Source organism: Seriola dumerili, unplaced genomic scaffold (assembly GCF_002260705.1).
Source record: "Seriola dumerili isolate Sdu_G_001 unplaced genomic scaffold, Sdu_1.0 BDQW01000011.1, whole genome shotgun sequence".
NCBI classification, from domain to species: Eukaryota; Metazoa; Chordata; class Actinopteri; order Carangiformes; family Carangidae; genus Seriola; species Seriola dumerili.
In genome coordinates, this window is record NW_019174266.1 from 2,232,468 (window position 1) to 2,246,220 (window position 13,753).

At 41.4% G+C, this 13,753-nt stretch overlaps 1 protein-coding gene across 1 annotated transcript in view; it reads right to left on the reverse strand.

The window, feature by feature from the left end:
• Positions 1 to 13,753, reverse strand: part of nell1 (neural EGFL like 1) — a 242,836-nt gene that overhangs the window by 156,899 nt on the left and 72,184 nt on the right. Inside the window, exons 6-9 of the mRNA XM_022748050.1 lie at positions 8,577 to 8,649; positions 7,910 to 7,992; positions 2,517 to 2,651; positions 437 to 539 (exon numbers count right to left, since the gene is read on the reverse strand). Coding sequence (XP_022603771.1) covers positions 437 to 539; positions 2,517 to 2,651; positions 7,910 to 7,992; positions 8,577 to 8,649 — 394 coding nt within the window. The remainder of the gene's footprint in view (positions 1 to 436; positions 540 to 2,516; positions 2,652 to 7,909; positions 7,993 to 8,576; positions 8,650 to 13,753) is intronic.

A 13,753-nucleotide genomic window follows, 5' to 3' on the forward strand; every position in this document is an offset into this window, starting at 1 on the left:
TTTTCAGTTGCAAAGTAGATTGTTGATTTACTGCCACAAAAAGTCAGCAAAAGATACAACTTCATCTACTGTTCCTTGATTAATAATGTATGTACTGATAAAAAAACCAAAAGGATTATAGAGAAGAATGGATTTTCAAGAAAGCAGCTGTGGAGAGATCACACCATTCTTAGCTCTGTCTGTTAGTTTGGAGAAAAAACACAAACCAACTTATTGATATTAAAATGGTAGTGGCCATGGTGCAGACTGAGCATCATGAATGTTATTTCATTCGTTTTACCAATTTATATCATGATCACCTATTTATGACTGCTATGTAGAAAAACGGATCATCAGCCATGTGAACGGTTGATTTGACCTGAACCTGTGCGTGCGGTGTAGAATATTAGTCTCCTCCGCTTCCTGCTCATTCCAAACATGTGCTGCTCATACTTACGTCTGCATTTCTTGCAGCAAGTCCCATCAACGTGCACAGGCAGCGAGTCCTCTGAACAGTTTGCCGGAGGACAGAAAATCCTGCGACATTCCACCACGCCATTCTGCAAGAAGATGATTTTTTTTTTAATTTCTCTCTCACCAAAAACATGCAGATATCAGAAGAAAAAAATTCCAACGCTCAGCGTGCACGTACAACTTTTGCCCGTGGCACTGCCAAAAAAAATTCCACACTGAACATGTCTTCTGCTTCCCTCTATGTCTCAATTTACATTTGCAGAAGAATTCATTGAACTTGCTTTATATGTTTGTCTAGAAGCAGACACCCTCTTTTCCACGACCCACCAACAACAATACAGACGGTAACCCCCCCCCCCCCATCCACAGGGCACCAGGGGTGAAGATGATGTGAACCATATGCTGTGGCCTTCACAGTCTGATCTCAACCCAGTTGAACACCTATGGAATATTCTGGTCCGACATGAGTGGTCAAGAATGGTGTCCATCCCTCCAGTAGAGTTCAGACACCTGGAGAATCAATGCCAAGGAGCATTAAAGCTGTTCCAGCAACACGTGGTGGCCCAACACCCGCTAACATGTCATCTGTCTGTATAACACATGTTGTATGTTTCATCCAATGTGCCTTAAAGCCCAACCCTAAATGATAAACCGACCCCTGACTGTTCAGAATCCCACCTTCAGGACTGCAATCTGAAACTGAAAGCTATCATATTTAAAAAAAAAAAAATGATAATGTGGTAGTCAGATAACAGATTCATCATCGAACACTGGGTGCCCAATACTGAAATTGAGCAGCTTGCTGATAGCAGGTAGTTATTCAGGCCCTGAAGGACTGCCTTCATTTTTGAGTCTGATACCTCTCTCTCTGCACGCGCCTCTTCATTTCATGAGTCATCGGAAATGGTTCCCCCAGGATGCAGCGGTTATCAGTTAATGATATGTCCACAGGAGGAAATCAGACTGCCTAAACTCCACCCTGTGCTTGATGTGCAATGATGCAGCAAGTCTAATTCCCCAGGGCTCGGGATGGTCTGATTCAACACATTTCAAAGTCTGGCTCCTATGTATGAGTGCAGGCAGGGAGGCTTATTAGGGGGGCGCTTATTAGGGTGTCGGGCAGGAGGCAGAGGGAGACAGTGCAGGGGCTGGGAAAGAGGGAGGTGTGATGGGAAAGCAAGTTGAGGATGAGTTAAGTGTTGTGGTGGAGGAGGATTGCAATGTTGTATCATCAGTCTGTGATGCTGAAACTGCTCCAGAGGTTATTTTGTTAAAAAATCTTGTCATTTGTATTTTTGGTGTTCCCTTCATTACTACAATTTTTCCTTTGATTTGACATGATGCACCAAAAAATCTTCTTCTTATTAAGTCATTGTTCCCTATTATTGAGTCTCAAAATTTTCATTTCCTTCATAGAGTTGGAAAACTGCATTAGATGAAATAATTTCAACCAGTTTCAGATAAAAATCAACTTGTTAAAAACCATGGCATCCTGGGTTTGAATATTTCACTTCGCAAACATCATATAGCTTAAACAAAGAGCTGAAACGAGCTGATACAGAATATATCATCCTGTTGAGGTACCCTTGGTGGCCTAGGGGTTTGCAGACCCTGAACCTAAACATCCTTTATGCACATCTGGTGCACATCTGGCCATTCTCCATCTCTCATTTTGCTTCCATCTCCCTACTGTCACTATGATAAATGCTTAAAAATACATATAAAAAAAGAATAATATGAATAAAATTAAGAATAAAATTTTAAATTTTAAGTTACTTACGGGGGAAATAAAAAGGAGACTTGATATTAAAGGGTTAAACTTAGCTTTAAGTCACTTCTTCTCTAGATATTGACACAAATTGCAACAGAAATCTTTACAACAAGTTGACTTGTCCAGTAAACAGGTTACATCTTCCTGCAGTGGTAGATTTGTTTGAAGAAAATAATAGTTTTAGGGCTCAATAACAGATTCAAATACTGAATATGACGGATATTTTTCACAGTGCGGTAGTTGAAAGCCGACACCTCACCCTTTGATTCTTGAGGATGAGTGTGACACTCACCTTACATGCACAGTTCCTGCAGTTTTCGGGCTCCACCCACAGCTCCTTATCCCGGTACACCAGGCCATTGGCACTGCATGTCCTCTCACAGTGACAGCCCTCCAGCTGGGTCAGCCTGGACTCAGCGTAGTTCAGCTGAGGACGAGCACAGAATCACCAGAGTCACCAAACTAAATCAAAAGTCTGAGCTCGCATGCAGGTTAACCCCCTCTGCCCACCCCCTCACCCACTGACGTTCCCCAGTTGGTTTTCACAGAGAGCCGCTCCACCGGGAGCTGCTCATTAGAAGAGCACACAGAAGAGTAAGTGATCATCATTCAGCTCATGCTCCAGACCTCAGGCTATGATCTACTGAGAAATGACAGACAGGACTGACAGCACTGATCCTGCCTCTTCCCTCCTCTTCTTCAGCTTATTTCATGATCAACGCTCTCTCGCTCTCTCTCTCTCTCTCTCGACAGAACTGATGCATCTTTGACTGACAAATGTCACGAGGCAATGTCACAGGGATGAACACAGAGGGTGGGTTGCAGCACAATGATTAACTTTACAACAGGATTTAACAACACCGTCTCTTTACACGTGTTGTATATATTACCTAAATATAACATATATACTAAAGGTGTTTCTCAAGCAACATTACATCTAGATTGGTCTTATGTTCACGGCCAATGAAACACAGAAGTCAAAGGGTGGACGGAGCGCAAACAATGTGCAGGATGTTAACACTGGGGTTGGTTGAAGGTTAGGGATGTTGATATAGATGTATTCATATTAACTGTATCAGATACTCGACCTCTATGTAACATGATTTATTTTTCATATTCGAACAATTGAGGTGAGTTTAAAAACTTTAAAATGGCTGTATGGAGCAAAACAAGTCAGTAAGTTTGGAGAAAACTAAAGAAAAGGACTCGACCCAATTAAGTTTTGTAATGGATTCTTGGCAAAATCTGAGGCACTCAAGAGGTCAGTGATTTAAAAAGCCTTTATTTCCTCATGGCTTCATTACAACAATAAAAACATGCCTACGCATTTAAACCATTAGGCTTTCATTCAGGGCAAGTATAAAATGGCCACCTTTGGGCTCTTCCATTTATAAGGTAGCAAGAGTCACATGATCAGAATGGACAGAGAAGTTTTTTTTCCACACCCAAGCAGCACTCCTTTTACTCTAAATTTTAAGGGGCAAAGAGTCCGTAATGAAACTCAGACCCTGCTTGTAAATAAATAGCATTTTTTTCCCATTGAAAGCCAGCACCCATTAAGGTTCAGTTTGTATTTATCTTTAATCTACAAACGTTCAAAGAGGCTGTTTTTCTGTGCCCACTGTATCCATCAAAGCTCACTTATGGCCTTGAGTATAGGAGCTGGTTAAACACAAACAGCAATACATATATACGTATATATATATAAATACATATATATATATCTGTCATATATCTATAAAAAACACAAGATCTGCCTGAGCCATATATAAACAATCAGGGCCCTGTTTGAAAGGTGCAAAGGTGGAGGAATTCTAAAAGGTCCAATTGATCTGACCAGCAGAGGTCAACTCAGAAATTGTAGGCCCACTTAAGACAGTCGAGGCTGTTCTGCTGCTCTGCCGCCACCCCCCTCTGCTCCTCTGAGACCTGCCCAGGCCACGGTGTCAGAAGGAGAGGACTCGCTACGAATGATAGAGGCTTCTCAGTAAAAAAGAAAAATGCTGGATGTCACTAAGACTTTTTACTTCATTTAGAGGAGTCCCGGCTGGCTGCTGGAGAGCTGTGTGAGCCGTGAGCAGTGGAGATGTGTCCTGTCAAAGCCCCAAACAAAATGTTTGAAATGCAATTTCAAAGGCTGGGAGGCTGCCTTGAGGCACCACAGAGGAATACCTTCCCAGTACATCGCGAGAATCAAATGGCACAGTGATACTGCACAAAAGAGTCAGAGGCTAATAGGCATGTATCTCCTATGGTTGATACATGAGGCTGAGAGCTCAGACTGTACACAAAAAGGCTGAGAGACACGAGCGAAATAATAAAACATGAACTGAAGACAATGTAGAAACAAAGGAGGGCAAGAGAAAAGCTGCATTCATTACCTTCAATCTCTTTTGTTTCTCTCTGTGTCTGAAGGATATGTCAAACATGTATGAATACGTTTCCATGAAATGCTGGGGACCAATCAGTCTTGGGCCACTGAGCAATTAATTAAATTTTGTTTGTAATCCAGATCTGGGCCGTCTGCCACCAAGTAATTATATTTTAGCCGCAACAATGAAACAAACACACTGAGAATCCAGAACCTGATCAGAGAATCTTAAAATGTAAGTGATAAGTAATAATGTGCCTGGGTTTACATCAGGTAGCGGCATTGTTTTCTCTTAGCCTTTCAGACTCAGCCTACATATTGTATTGTAATACAAATGCAGTGAAAGAAAGTGAGAAACCAAGAAAATGTTGTTGTAAGCAACAAAAAAAATCCCAAATAACTCCTTCCAGACAAATCAAATGGAAGATATGGGGTGATTACAGATGAACAGGGAGCCTGGAACATGGCAGGGATCTTTATCGTTTTGGAGCCACATTCTTTTCACAGACTATCTAGCAGCTCCCCTACATAAAGGAGGAGTTTATTTGAAAGCTTAAAAATCACAAAATCTGGACAGTAACCATGAATTAATGGGTTGTTTTGCCTATATTACCAACTAACCTCTAGCAGTATGTAGCCATGCAGACAGTTTGAGATAACTCATCTGTCTCTGACCTTGCAGTCAACTTTTTTTATTGGGACTATTTTTTTGGCGGAAGGTAGTTTAGAGACATCGACAAATAAAACTATGTTTACTTGTAAGGTTTCTCTGCCGCTGAACGTGGTTTCTGCTCCAGCAGCAGGTGGTGGTGACTGATGCTTGACCAGAGCTTCGGCCATTGTTTCGTTTACAAGACTAGAGGTTGTAATACGCCCTCTGAGCAGCGCTACGTCTTCAGGGTCGGCGGGGAAGCTACAGTGAGCTGCCATTGGAGGGGCTAGCTGGGCTGGGGCTAGCTGGTTAGCATATTTCAGTAGAAGAACGTGATAGAGACAAGAGTTAACATTGGCGTTGTTGGCACTGGCGAATGAAGTTTGATGCTGAAATAGTAACGTTTCTTCTAGACTTGTACGTCAGCTGTTAATGCTAACATTAGCTATGAAGCAATAGCAAAACTTACAAATAGCTCCATTAAATGTGTTTATTTTTTAACCAACATTTTTCCCTTTAAAGAGGACATACATTATATTGGACATATATCTGTATTGATAGTCAATGTTGTGGTATTAGAAATAAAAAAGTGGTACTGAGCTATTTCTACTGTTTTGGCAAAAACAAAAGCTTGTGCTTCCTCTCACAAAAACACACATAGAAAACATGGCAATGCCACCGTGCTAATCCCCACAAACAACAAAGCTTATTGTCATTCCACCTTGCCTTGACATTCCACATCACACATTCAAGACCAGGCAATTATTCACCACATGCTGAATTCCTCCACTCTCTACAGCGTCAAGGCAGAGAGCCATTTATAGCTGGAGATGACTGCATCCTCTCCACCGCAACTCGTATGAGCAATGAGGTCAGGTGGCAATAGGTCGAGGTGCGTAAATGTGAAGGAGGCAACGCTGGAACAGCGGTAGGGTAATGTTCTTCATTTCACCCTTATTTACACCAAAAATTATTCTATAGCTCACCCGCCCGCTGAGATGTCCTTGCTTCATTCACTCCCACCTGATAGCACTCACTCATGCACGCAGAAGCACACACACATGCACACACAGTTATGCAGATGTGTAGTCTTATAAATGGCTCAAGCTCTCCCCTGTGGCTCCAGGGCACAGTGCACATTGCCTGTTAGCCTCCTGCTGAGCCGGTGAAGTCGACTGACACCTCTCTGAACCCTGTATGTACCCGTCCCATGTATGTGTGTGTGTGTGTGTGTGTGTGTGTGTGTGTGTGTGTGTGTGTGTGCGTGCTGACAAAAAACATAATCTCTAGCATTTAAAATGACAGTTGCAGCAGCACAAGAAAATAAACATGATAATACAAACAATTTTAAGAAGATATATTCAGCAGTCATATCTCTTATTGTGCCAGCCCTGCATATGCTAATAAAGATATAGCTGCTACTGAGGATTGGTGAGTAAGGTGTATATTGTGTATTTAAGTAGGATACTTATGAATATCTCACAATTTACTCATCACATTTCTCTGGAAATAAAATGTCTGAATCCCATATACAGAGAATAGCAGCCGATTACATGTGAGCAGGAGTTCAACTGACTAAATCCTCGAACAAACCAAACGTGAGGAAAATCCGAGAATGGAAACATTCTTCCATCGCATTTTAGAGGTAAATTTTTTCTATATTTAATTCATCTGACGTCTGGAGCACACAGTAGTGACTGCTGATTCAAACAACATGACATAAGCTCATAAAATATATAATCTTTGATCCTTTCCTTCTTTTGAAATGAAAGCACAAAAATACCCAAACCTGAGGTTAAGTTTGTCACCTGACAACTCAACGCTCCTCTTCACTTCATTTATAACTCGGGGTTACAGTTCCACGGCAACCAAGCAAACTCAATCTGCTGATGATGACCATGTAATACAGTCAAAAGCTTGAGCTGATGTTGTTTTATCAATCGTTATTCGCAGTCAGGTTTTACTGTCAGAACTTTTACTCGATAATCAAACACTTTAACTCTTCAAGGAGGCACAGTAATGCATCCATATACCTCTCTATTCTTATAATGCTACTGTATATCTACAGTGAAAACTGCTCCACTGTTTCATTTCTCCTCCTGGGAACAAGTAATTGTCTGTTTGCTGCTCCCTCTTACATGCACATTAATATCTTCTTTTTTTTTTGAGTCATAAAACCACTTCAATCCACGCTCACTATAATAACTGACAGAATAATCAGATTTTCTCCAGACAGATTAAGGTGCATGTTCATTTTGTTTTTGTTTCCCAACAATAACGTCTTATCTTTTTTTGGGCACCGTCTTGTTGATGATTTGGGAGGAGAGAGAACAATGGGATTGCAACGAAGGCAGCAACAGAATCAAAGGATTTGGTTGTCTCCGGCGAAAGAACAGAAGGATGTAATTTATTTATAATATTATTTATGTATTTATTTGTTTGTCAGACTGAGGAAGGTATTAGAGGATCTTTTAAGTGGATACTTTCATTTCTTTCGCTGACATGGTTGCCAACATTTTGCATTTTCATTGTTTTTCTTTTATCTGTAAAGTCTCTGTAAGTTCTAGTTTTGCAGTATGTTACACATTCGTCTAAGTTGTTGTACAGGCTGGTGAGCTGGTGATGGTACTGTTCTGTGTGGGAAGTTGTTTTCTGTCCTTACCTTCAGGGTCATCTTGGCCAGGAGCTCCTGAAGGTCCATGATGCCTTGCACCAGGCTCAGGAAATCGCTGCATGTCGGACAAGCTCAACGGAGGAAAAAGGAAGCACCAAAAACAGAGAAGGAAAGGACAAGGAGAGAAAGAGGGAAGCGTTTAGTGAGGAGATAAACAAAAAAAAAAATCATTAGCCTGACTGTATTTATTTGGACACAGCTCATGGTGGCCAACAGCAAACAAAAGGGAAGCCTTCGCACATCTGTTTACTCTTTGTCTTAGGCTTGTGGCTGGTGTTAGTATCAATAATAAAGCGACAAGGTGTGATTACATGCCTTATTGATCAGTGACAGACACAGTGGCACAGCGGTGACCTTGTATCTTAATCTGTTTGACAGTAAACAGATGGAGAAACAAGGTGGAGGAGAAAGGAGGCTGCACACAGTCTGAATTACAGCAAAATGAAGATTACTGGAGTGAGAGAAAGAAGAAATAATGGAGAGAGGCTTTGTCTGTGATCAGCGGGGAGAGAGGTCACTGCCAGATAACACATAGCTCATTACAATCCAATCTCATAATGGCACACGGTAATGGACGGGGTCCATTCTTCTTTCTACCTTTGCTCTCCGTGCGTGTTCATAACACTATGTGTGACTGTGTCATCAAGATACTTACTGCGGTTGAGGTTAGGACACTGTGTGATGTAGCCGTTGGGAGCGAAAATCAGCTTCACATCCTGGATAATGCCCTGGCAACACAGAAGGGGAAGGCACAAAGAGACAATGATATGTAAAGCATCTGTATTGATATTCCATGCTGTGGAATCAAAACCCCTTTTATGACAGACTGACATCATTGCCGCCGGTAGAGCCATGCCACTAGCATGGCGAAAAATATTAAAGGTCCCATATTGTAGAAAGTGAGATTTCCATAGCCTTTTCTTATAATAAAGCAGGTCTAGGTTCTATATTAATACTGTAAGTATCAAAGCGTTCAGTCCACAGAGAAACGCACACAGCTTGTATTCAGACACTGAGATCAGAAACAATGGCTTTCTGTGTGGACTGTTCTTGCTAGAGATCCAGAGAGAAGCCTGAGAGAGACTATATTGAAAACTACAATACAAATGTATCTTCTCATGGCTATCAAAACTTCAAATGAACACCCCTCCCACTTTAGAAGAATCGGTTTTCTCTAGTCTTTGTTGAAAAAAACTAAAACCAAGATATTTGATCACCAAGAACATGAACGACTCTTCTGAGGATTTTTTTTTTAAGTTGAGTGTTTTCTTTTCCGAGCTAAACTAAAAAGCACTCAGAGTGTATACCTCTGTCAAGGCTGCACCATCATCTAAATTACAATAAAAAGATCTGCATCTGGACCAAGACCTGCAGTAAAGTGCACGCAGTGATTTACAAACTGAAATCCTCCAAAATCTAAGTTGGCCTAATGTCATGGAAACCTTGCATCCTAGAAAACTGGAAATCAGATAACTAACTGATATTATAAAAGGTTTGCTTGCATTGTACAAATGGTGAGAGAACACCACATATACTACCACACTCTGCAGACAGCATCCATTCCTAACTGAACTGAAGTCAGTAAATGGCCTATAACCAATAGAGTTCTCTCCTTTAACAGACTGTGTGTCAGTCACTCTGAATGACAGGCTATCTCCAGAGGTGCAGGGCTGGTAAATAAAGGGCTTCTTGATAACCACAGGGAGCAACCTTGGAAAAAAGGCACCTCTCTAATGGAAAACAGAACTTGTAAAACACTGGGGTGCCCCCGACCCCACACACACACACACACACACACACATACACACACACACATGAGAAAGCAATATAATTTCACCATTCCTTCAAAGCAGCTCCTGAAAACTGGCTACTGGAGGGACATTAGAATTCCTAACCACAAGCACAGTTGGCATCAACTCATCTCTGCTTTATGTGTATGTGAAATTCATTTACAGTGAATTTGGCTTGCCTGGATGCAAGCAACACCTGCCTCCATTTCACAGAGAGAGAGAGAGAGAGAGAGAGAGAGAGAGAGAGAGAGAGCCTTGAGGCGAACAGACTTGCAGCACAGACTGAGAACAAACACACTCTCCTTCTCACACATACAGGCTTTGTGAAGAAATGCACAGTGAAGAAGAGATTGTCAGTGTCAGAACGAAAATGAAGGTGCAGATCACGGTTGTCTGTCCCAGAGGTGTTACATAGGAGGCCTGACCACACATCACTGTCATTGATCAGTAGGTAATTTGAACTGAAGTCATAAAATCTCTCCTCTCGCTTTCTTTCAAACACACAAACACACTCTTACACACAAACACAGGAAGAAATGTGCACGAGTGTTTCATTCCTCTGCCAAATCCTAATGGGACTATTAAGGAATAATGTCTTTTCCCTCATGATAACAAAAGTCCAATTACACAGCTGCATTTTAAGTTATTTACATTAGTATTTAAGTGTTAGGACAGGGTCACATTCTCCATTGTTTTGTCTCACTGCAGCTGACACGCTGGATTTGAAATGAATGGAGAAAAATGTGCTGACGTTCAGCGTTAAGTCTGAACTAATCAATATTATATTAACAGTGAATCGAAGGAGTATGCGTGATATGAAAGGACTCAAGGCTCTGAACACAGAGCAAATTATGCTGCTATGTTTTGTTGTATGTTTCAGTCTCACACCAGAAGCCAGCTGTTTTCAGCAAACCTCTGACAGAGCACCTGTACTGCCACCTGCCCTGCACAAACCGGCAGGCAGACAAAGTTAGCAACTAGATAACTTTTGTTTTTTTCTCATGAGTTGGAGGAGACCAAAACAAAGCTGGAAGGAGAAAGATAATTGGACTTACATTCATTAGGTGAACACAAATACCTCCAAATGTGTTCCTCTGTGTCTATGTGTGTAATTAGTAATTAGTAAATAGTTTTGCTGGCCGGAGCAATCTTATAATTTCCTAATATGGATGGGATTGGATATGGATATGGATGTTTTTCAGCTTCTTTTGCTTTTAAGAGCCCTTACAATTAAAGAAGTGAAGCTTTAAAGGGGCTATTTTTAGGTCTTGCCATGTGCTAAATGAAATGGGTAAATCAAAATGAAAATAACATGCAGGAAGAAGAGACCTTTAGAATGTAAGTGCATGTGTTTTCATGCATTTGTATGGGAAACAGACATCTTTAAAGAGATGAAAAAGTGATGGGACTTCAGCTCTCTGGAATAATGTAAGGTTTCATTTTGGGTTTGATTGGTTTAAGGTTTGGTTATGATTCATGCAGGGGAAAAGGAATGTACATACCTAACAAAGGTCCTCACAAGGAATGCAAATCGTGTGTGTGTGTGTGTGTGTGTGTGTGTGTGTGTGTGTGTGTGTGTGTGCGGTGCATGCTTAAGCACTGTTTATGCATCATTTGTTTCTTGGTGTCCCCAAACATTCCCACGTGCACTCACTGTTATTGCTGATAAAATTACCTTCACTCTGCTTGTCTGCACACTTTTACTGTCATAATTCCCAGTTCACTTGTTTATTATAGCAATAATGGGCCAGGCATGTTTGGCCAGAGCTTCGCCTTTGGGCAGCATTGAGGTCTATTACCCTGTTCTTTATCCTGCAACTCTTTCTTTCTCACTTTGATCATGCAAAACATGACCTTTCCTTTATCTGGCAAGGTGTGAAGACTTAAGTTCCACCTGCAGTTCATCTCCCAGGACCAAATCATCTTCAACAACACTAATTAACAAGTGTAAGAAGGAAGAGACAAAGGACAGGTGAACAGAGAGACACCGAAGATGATCTCTATAAAGAAGTAACTTCTTTATATGTCCATGCTCTAGTTTGACATAAACCAACTAATGAATACAAAAGTTTGAAATCAACACAGTGGTGGACAGTAATGATTTCGCTCGGCCTGTGTTGGTAAGAGATTGTCAATGCAGCCATTAAGTAACAAAAAGAGTTGAACCCCACGTGCAGACATTAGGGGCTTAAACCATCATTCTATATCGCTATAGTGCAACAAACAGCAGGAAAAGGGGTGAGAATTAGTGGGTTCACCCAGGTGTTGTTTTTATATCAATGCCGATCAGAGCTGGAGCTGATAAATACCCCAAACTTTACTGTATTACTACTGATCGAGGGCAGAACAGAGCAAGCACGCCAGGTAGGAGAAAAATATGTTGTGGATATTGCAAGGCTGAAATAAAAAAGGGGAAAGACGTGAACAAAGCAGAAGCAAGCTAATTTAAACAAGCAGGAAACAGAGGAGACTATGAGACAGACACATAGGAAAGTAAAAGGCAAATTGAGTGAGAGCTCTAAGCTCACGTTCAGGTCTGGCGTTTCCTCCATCATGCTACGTTATGTAACGTGTTCAAGCTCTCCATCATTGTCTGTGCTAGAGTAATTACTGTCCCGTAGCGCATGAAACACCTAGCGTTTCACAAAAGCACTGGTTCCAAATGAGCCTGCAGTGTCCCTGAGGAGTTAGCATCCTTGGCACAATGGATTCTAGATAAAGATAATTTATTACGGTTGCGCCTTCAGATGGAGAGGCCCCCGAGATGAGGCGGCACCAGGACGTGGAGCGTCTCAAGCCACTGCGAGGGCTCAATATGTATTATTTAAAGGCCTAGTTAGCTCATCTTATCATTATCCCACTCCTGAATCCTGAATGGGATAGATTACAGCTGCTGGTTCATTTCACCTCCTATCTCCATCTGCAGAGATACTTCTATAGCTCATGGCCATCTTTCCCTTTCCTTCGCCTTTTGCCTTTTTATTCTTCTCTCAACAAACTCCTCACCCCTCCCTGCTTTTGACACGAAGAGACATAAGTAGACTCTGTTTATCTCCTCGTATTTAGCAGGTTAAAGAAGGGAGCAGGTGAGAGAGTGTGAACAGAATTGCAAAGGAGTAGTGATGATAAGTTAGACAATATGTTTTGTCTCTGTCTGTCTCAGTCATTCTCTGTTTGTGTGTGTGTGTGTGTGTGTGTGTGTGTGTGTGTGTGTGTGTGTGTGTGTGTGTCTGACCACTGTTTGCCAAGAAATGGTTACAGCACATAATTCCCTGTAAAACTACAACCTATTATTTTGTGTACAGATTAAACTAATCAGACACAAGCTAATTTACAGACTGTGGCAAAAGACTACAACAGGATTTTAGAGAGTTTGTGTCAAACCTTCCCAACATGCAAATAGACAGCACCCTCAAGCTGAGATGTAGCTAGGGACATAGCTAGTAGGCTAACTTAGGTATTGGAACCTGATGGGTTGTCTAATGTGCTGTTTGTGACCTGTCTGTTCATGTAGGACACCTATACGAACAGGAAATAATTTTGAAATGATTTGAATAACCCTAAGCCTCCATAAGAAGATATATATGTGGTTTTAAGAACCAAAAATCTCAATGTAGATTTACATCTCCTCTCTCAGGCTTTAATAACAGGTCAGTGAGCCAATAAGAAGAGAGGAGGCTCTGATCATCTCTTCTGATTGGCTGACTGCTTTCTGAGTGATTGACTAAAAATATAGCAGATTTCAGGAAAACACTCAGAGAAACCAAATCCTGAAAGGTTAGATAGTGGGTCCAGGTGGGCGGGGCTTGGGGCACAGCTGAGGGCGGTGACTGCTTTGTTTATGAGCTCATAAAGTTACTGAAGTCCTGACGGCTGGTTTTAAGGCTCAGTTTCTGAATACAGGCTGTGTGCATTTCTGTGTGGACTGAGCGCTTTGATACTTTCACAGTATTAATATAGAACCTAGACCTGCTTTATAATGGAAATCTACCTTTAGACTGTATGAAACATTTAAGCAGAACTCTGAAATTATTTCAACTAC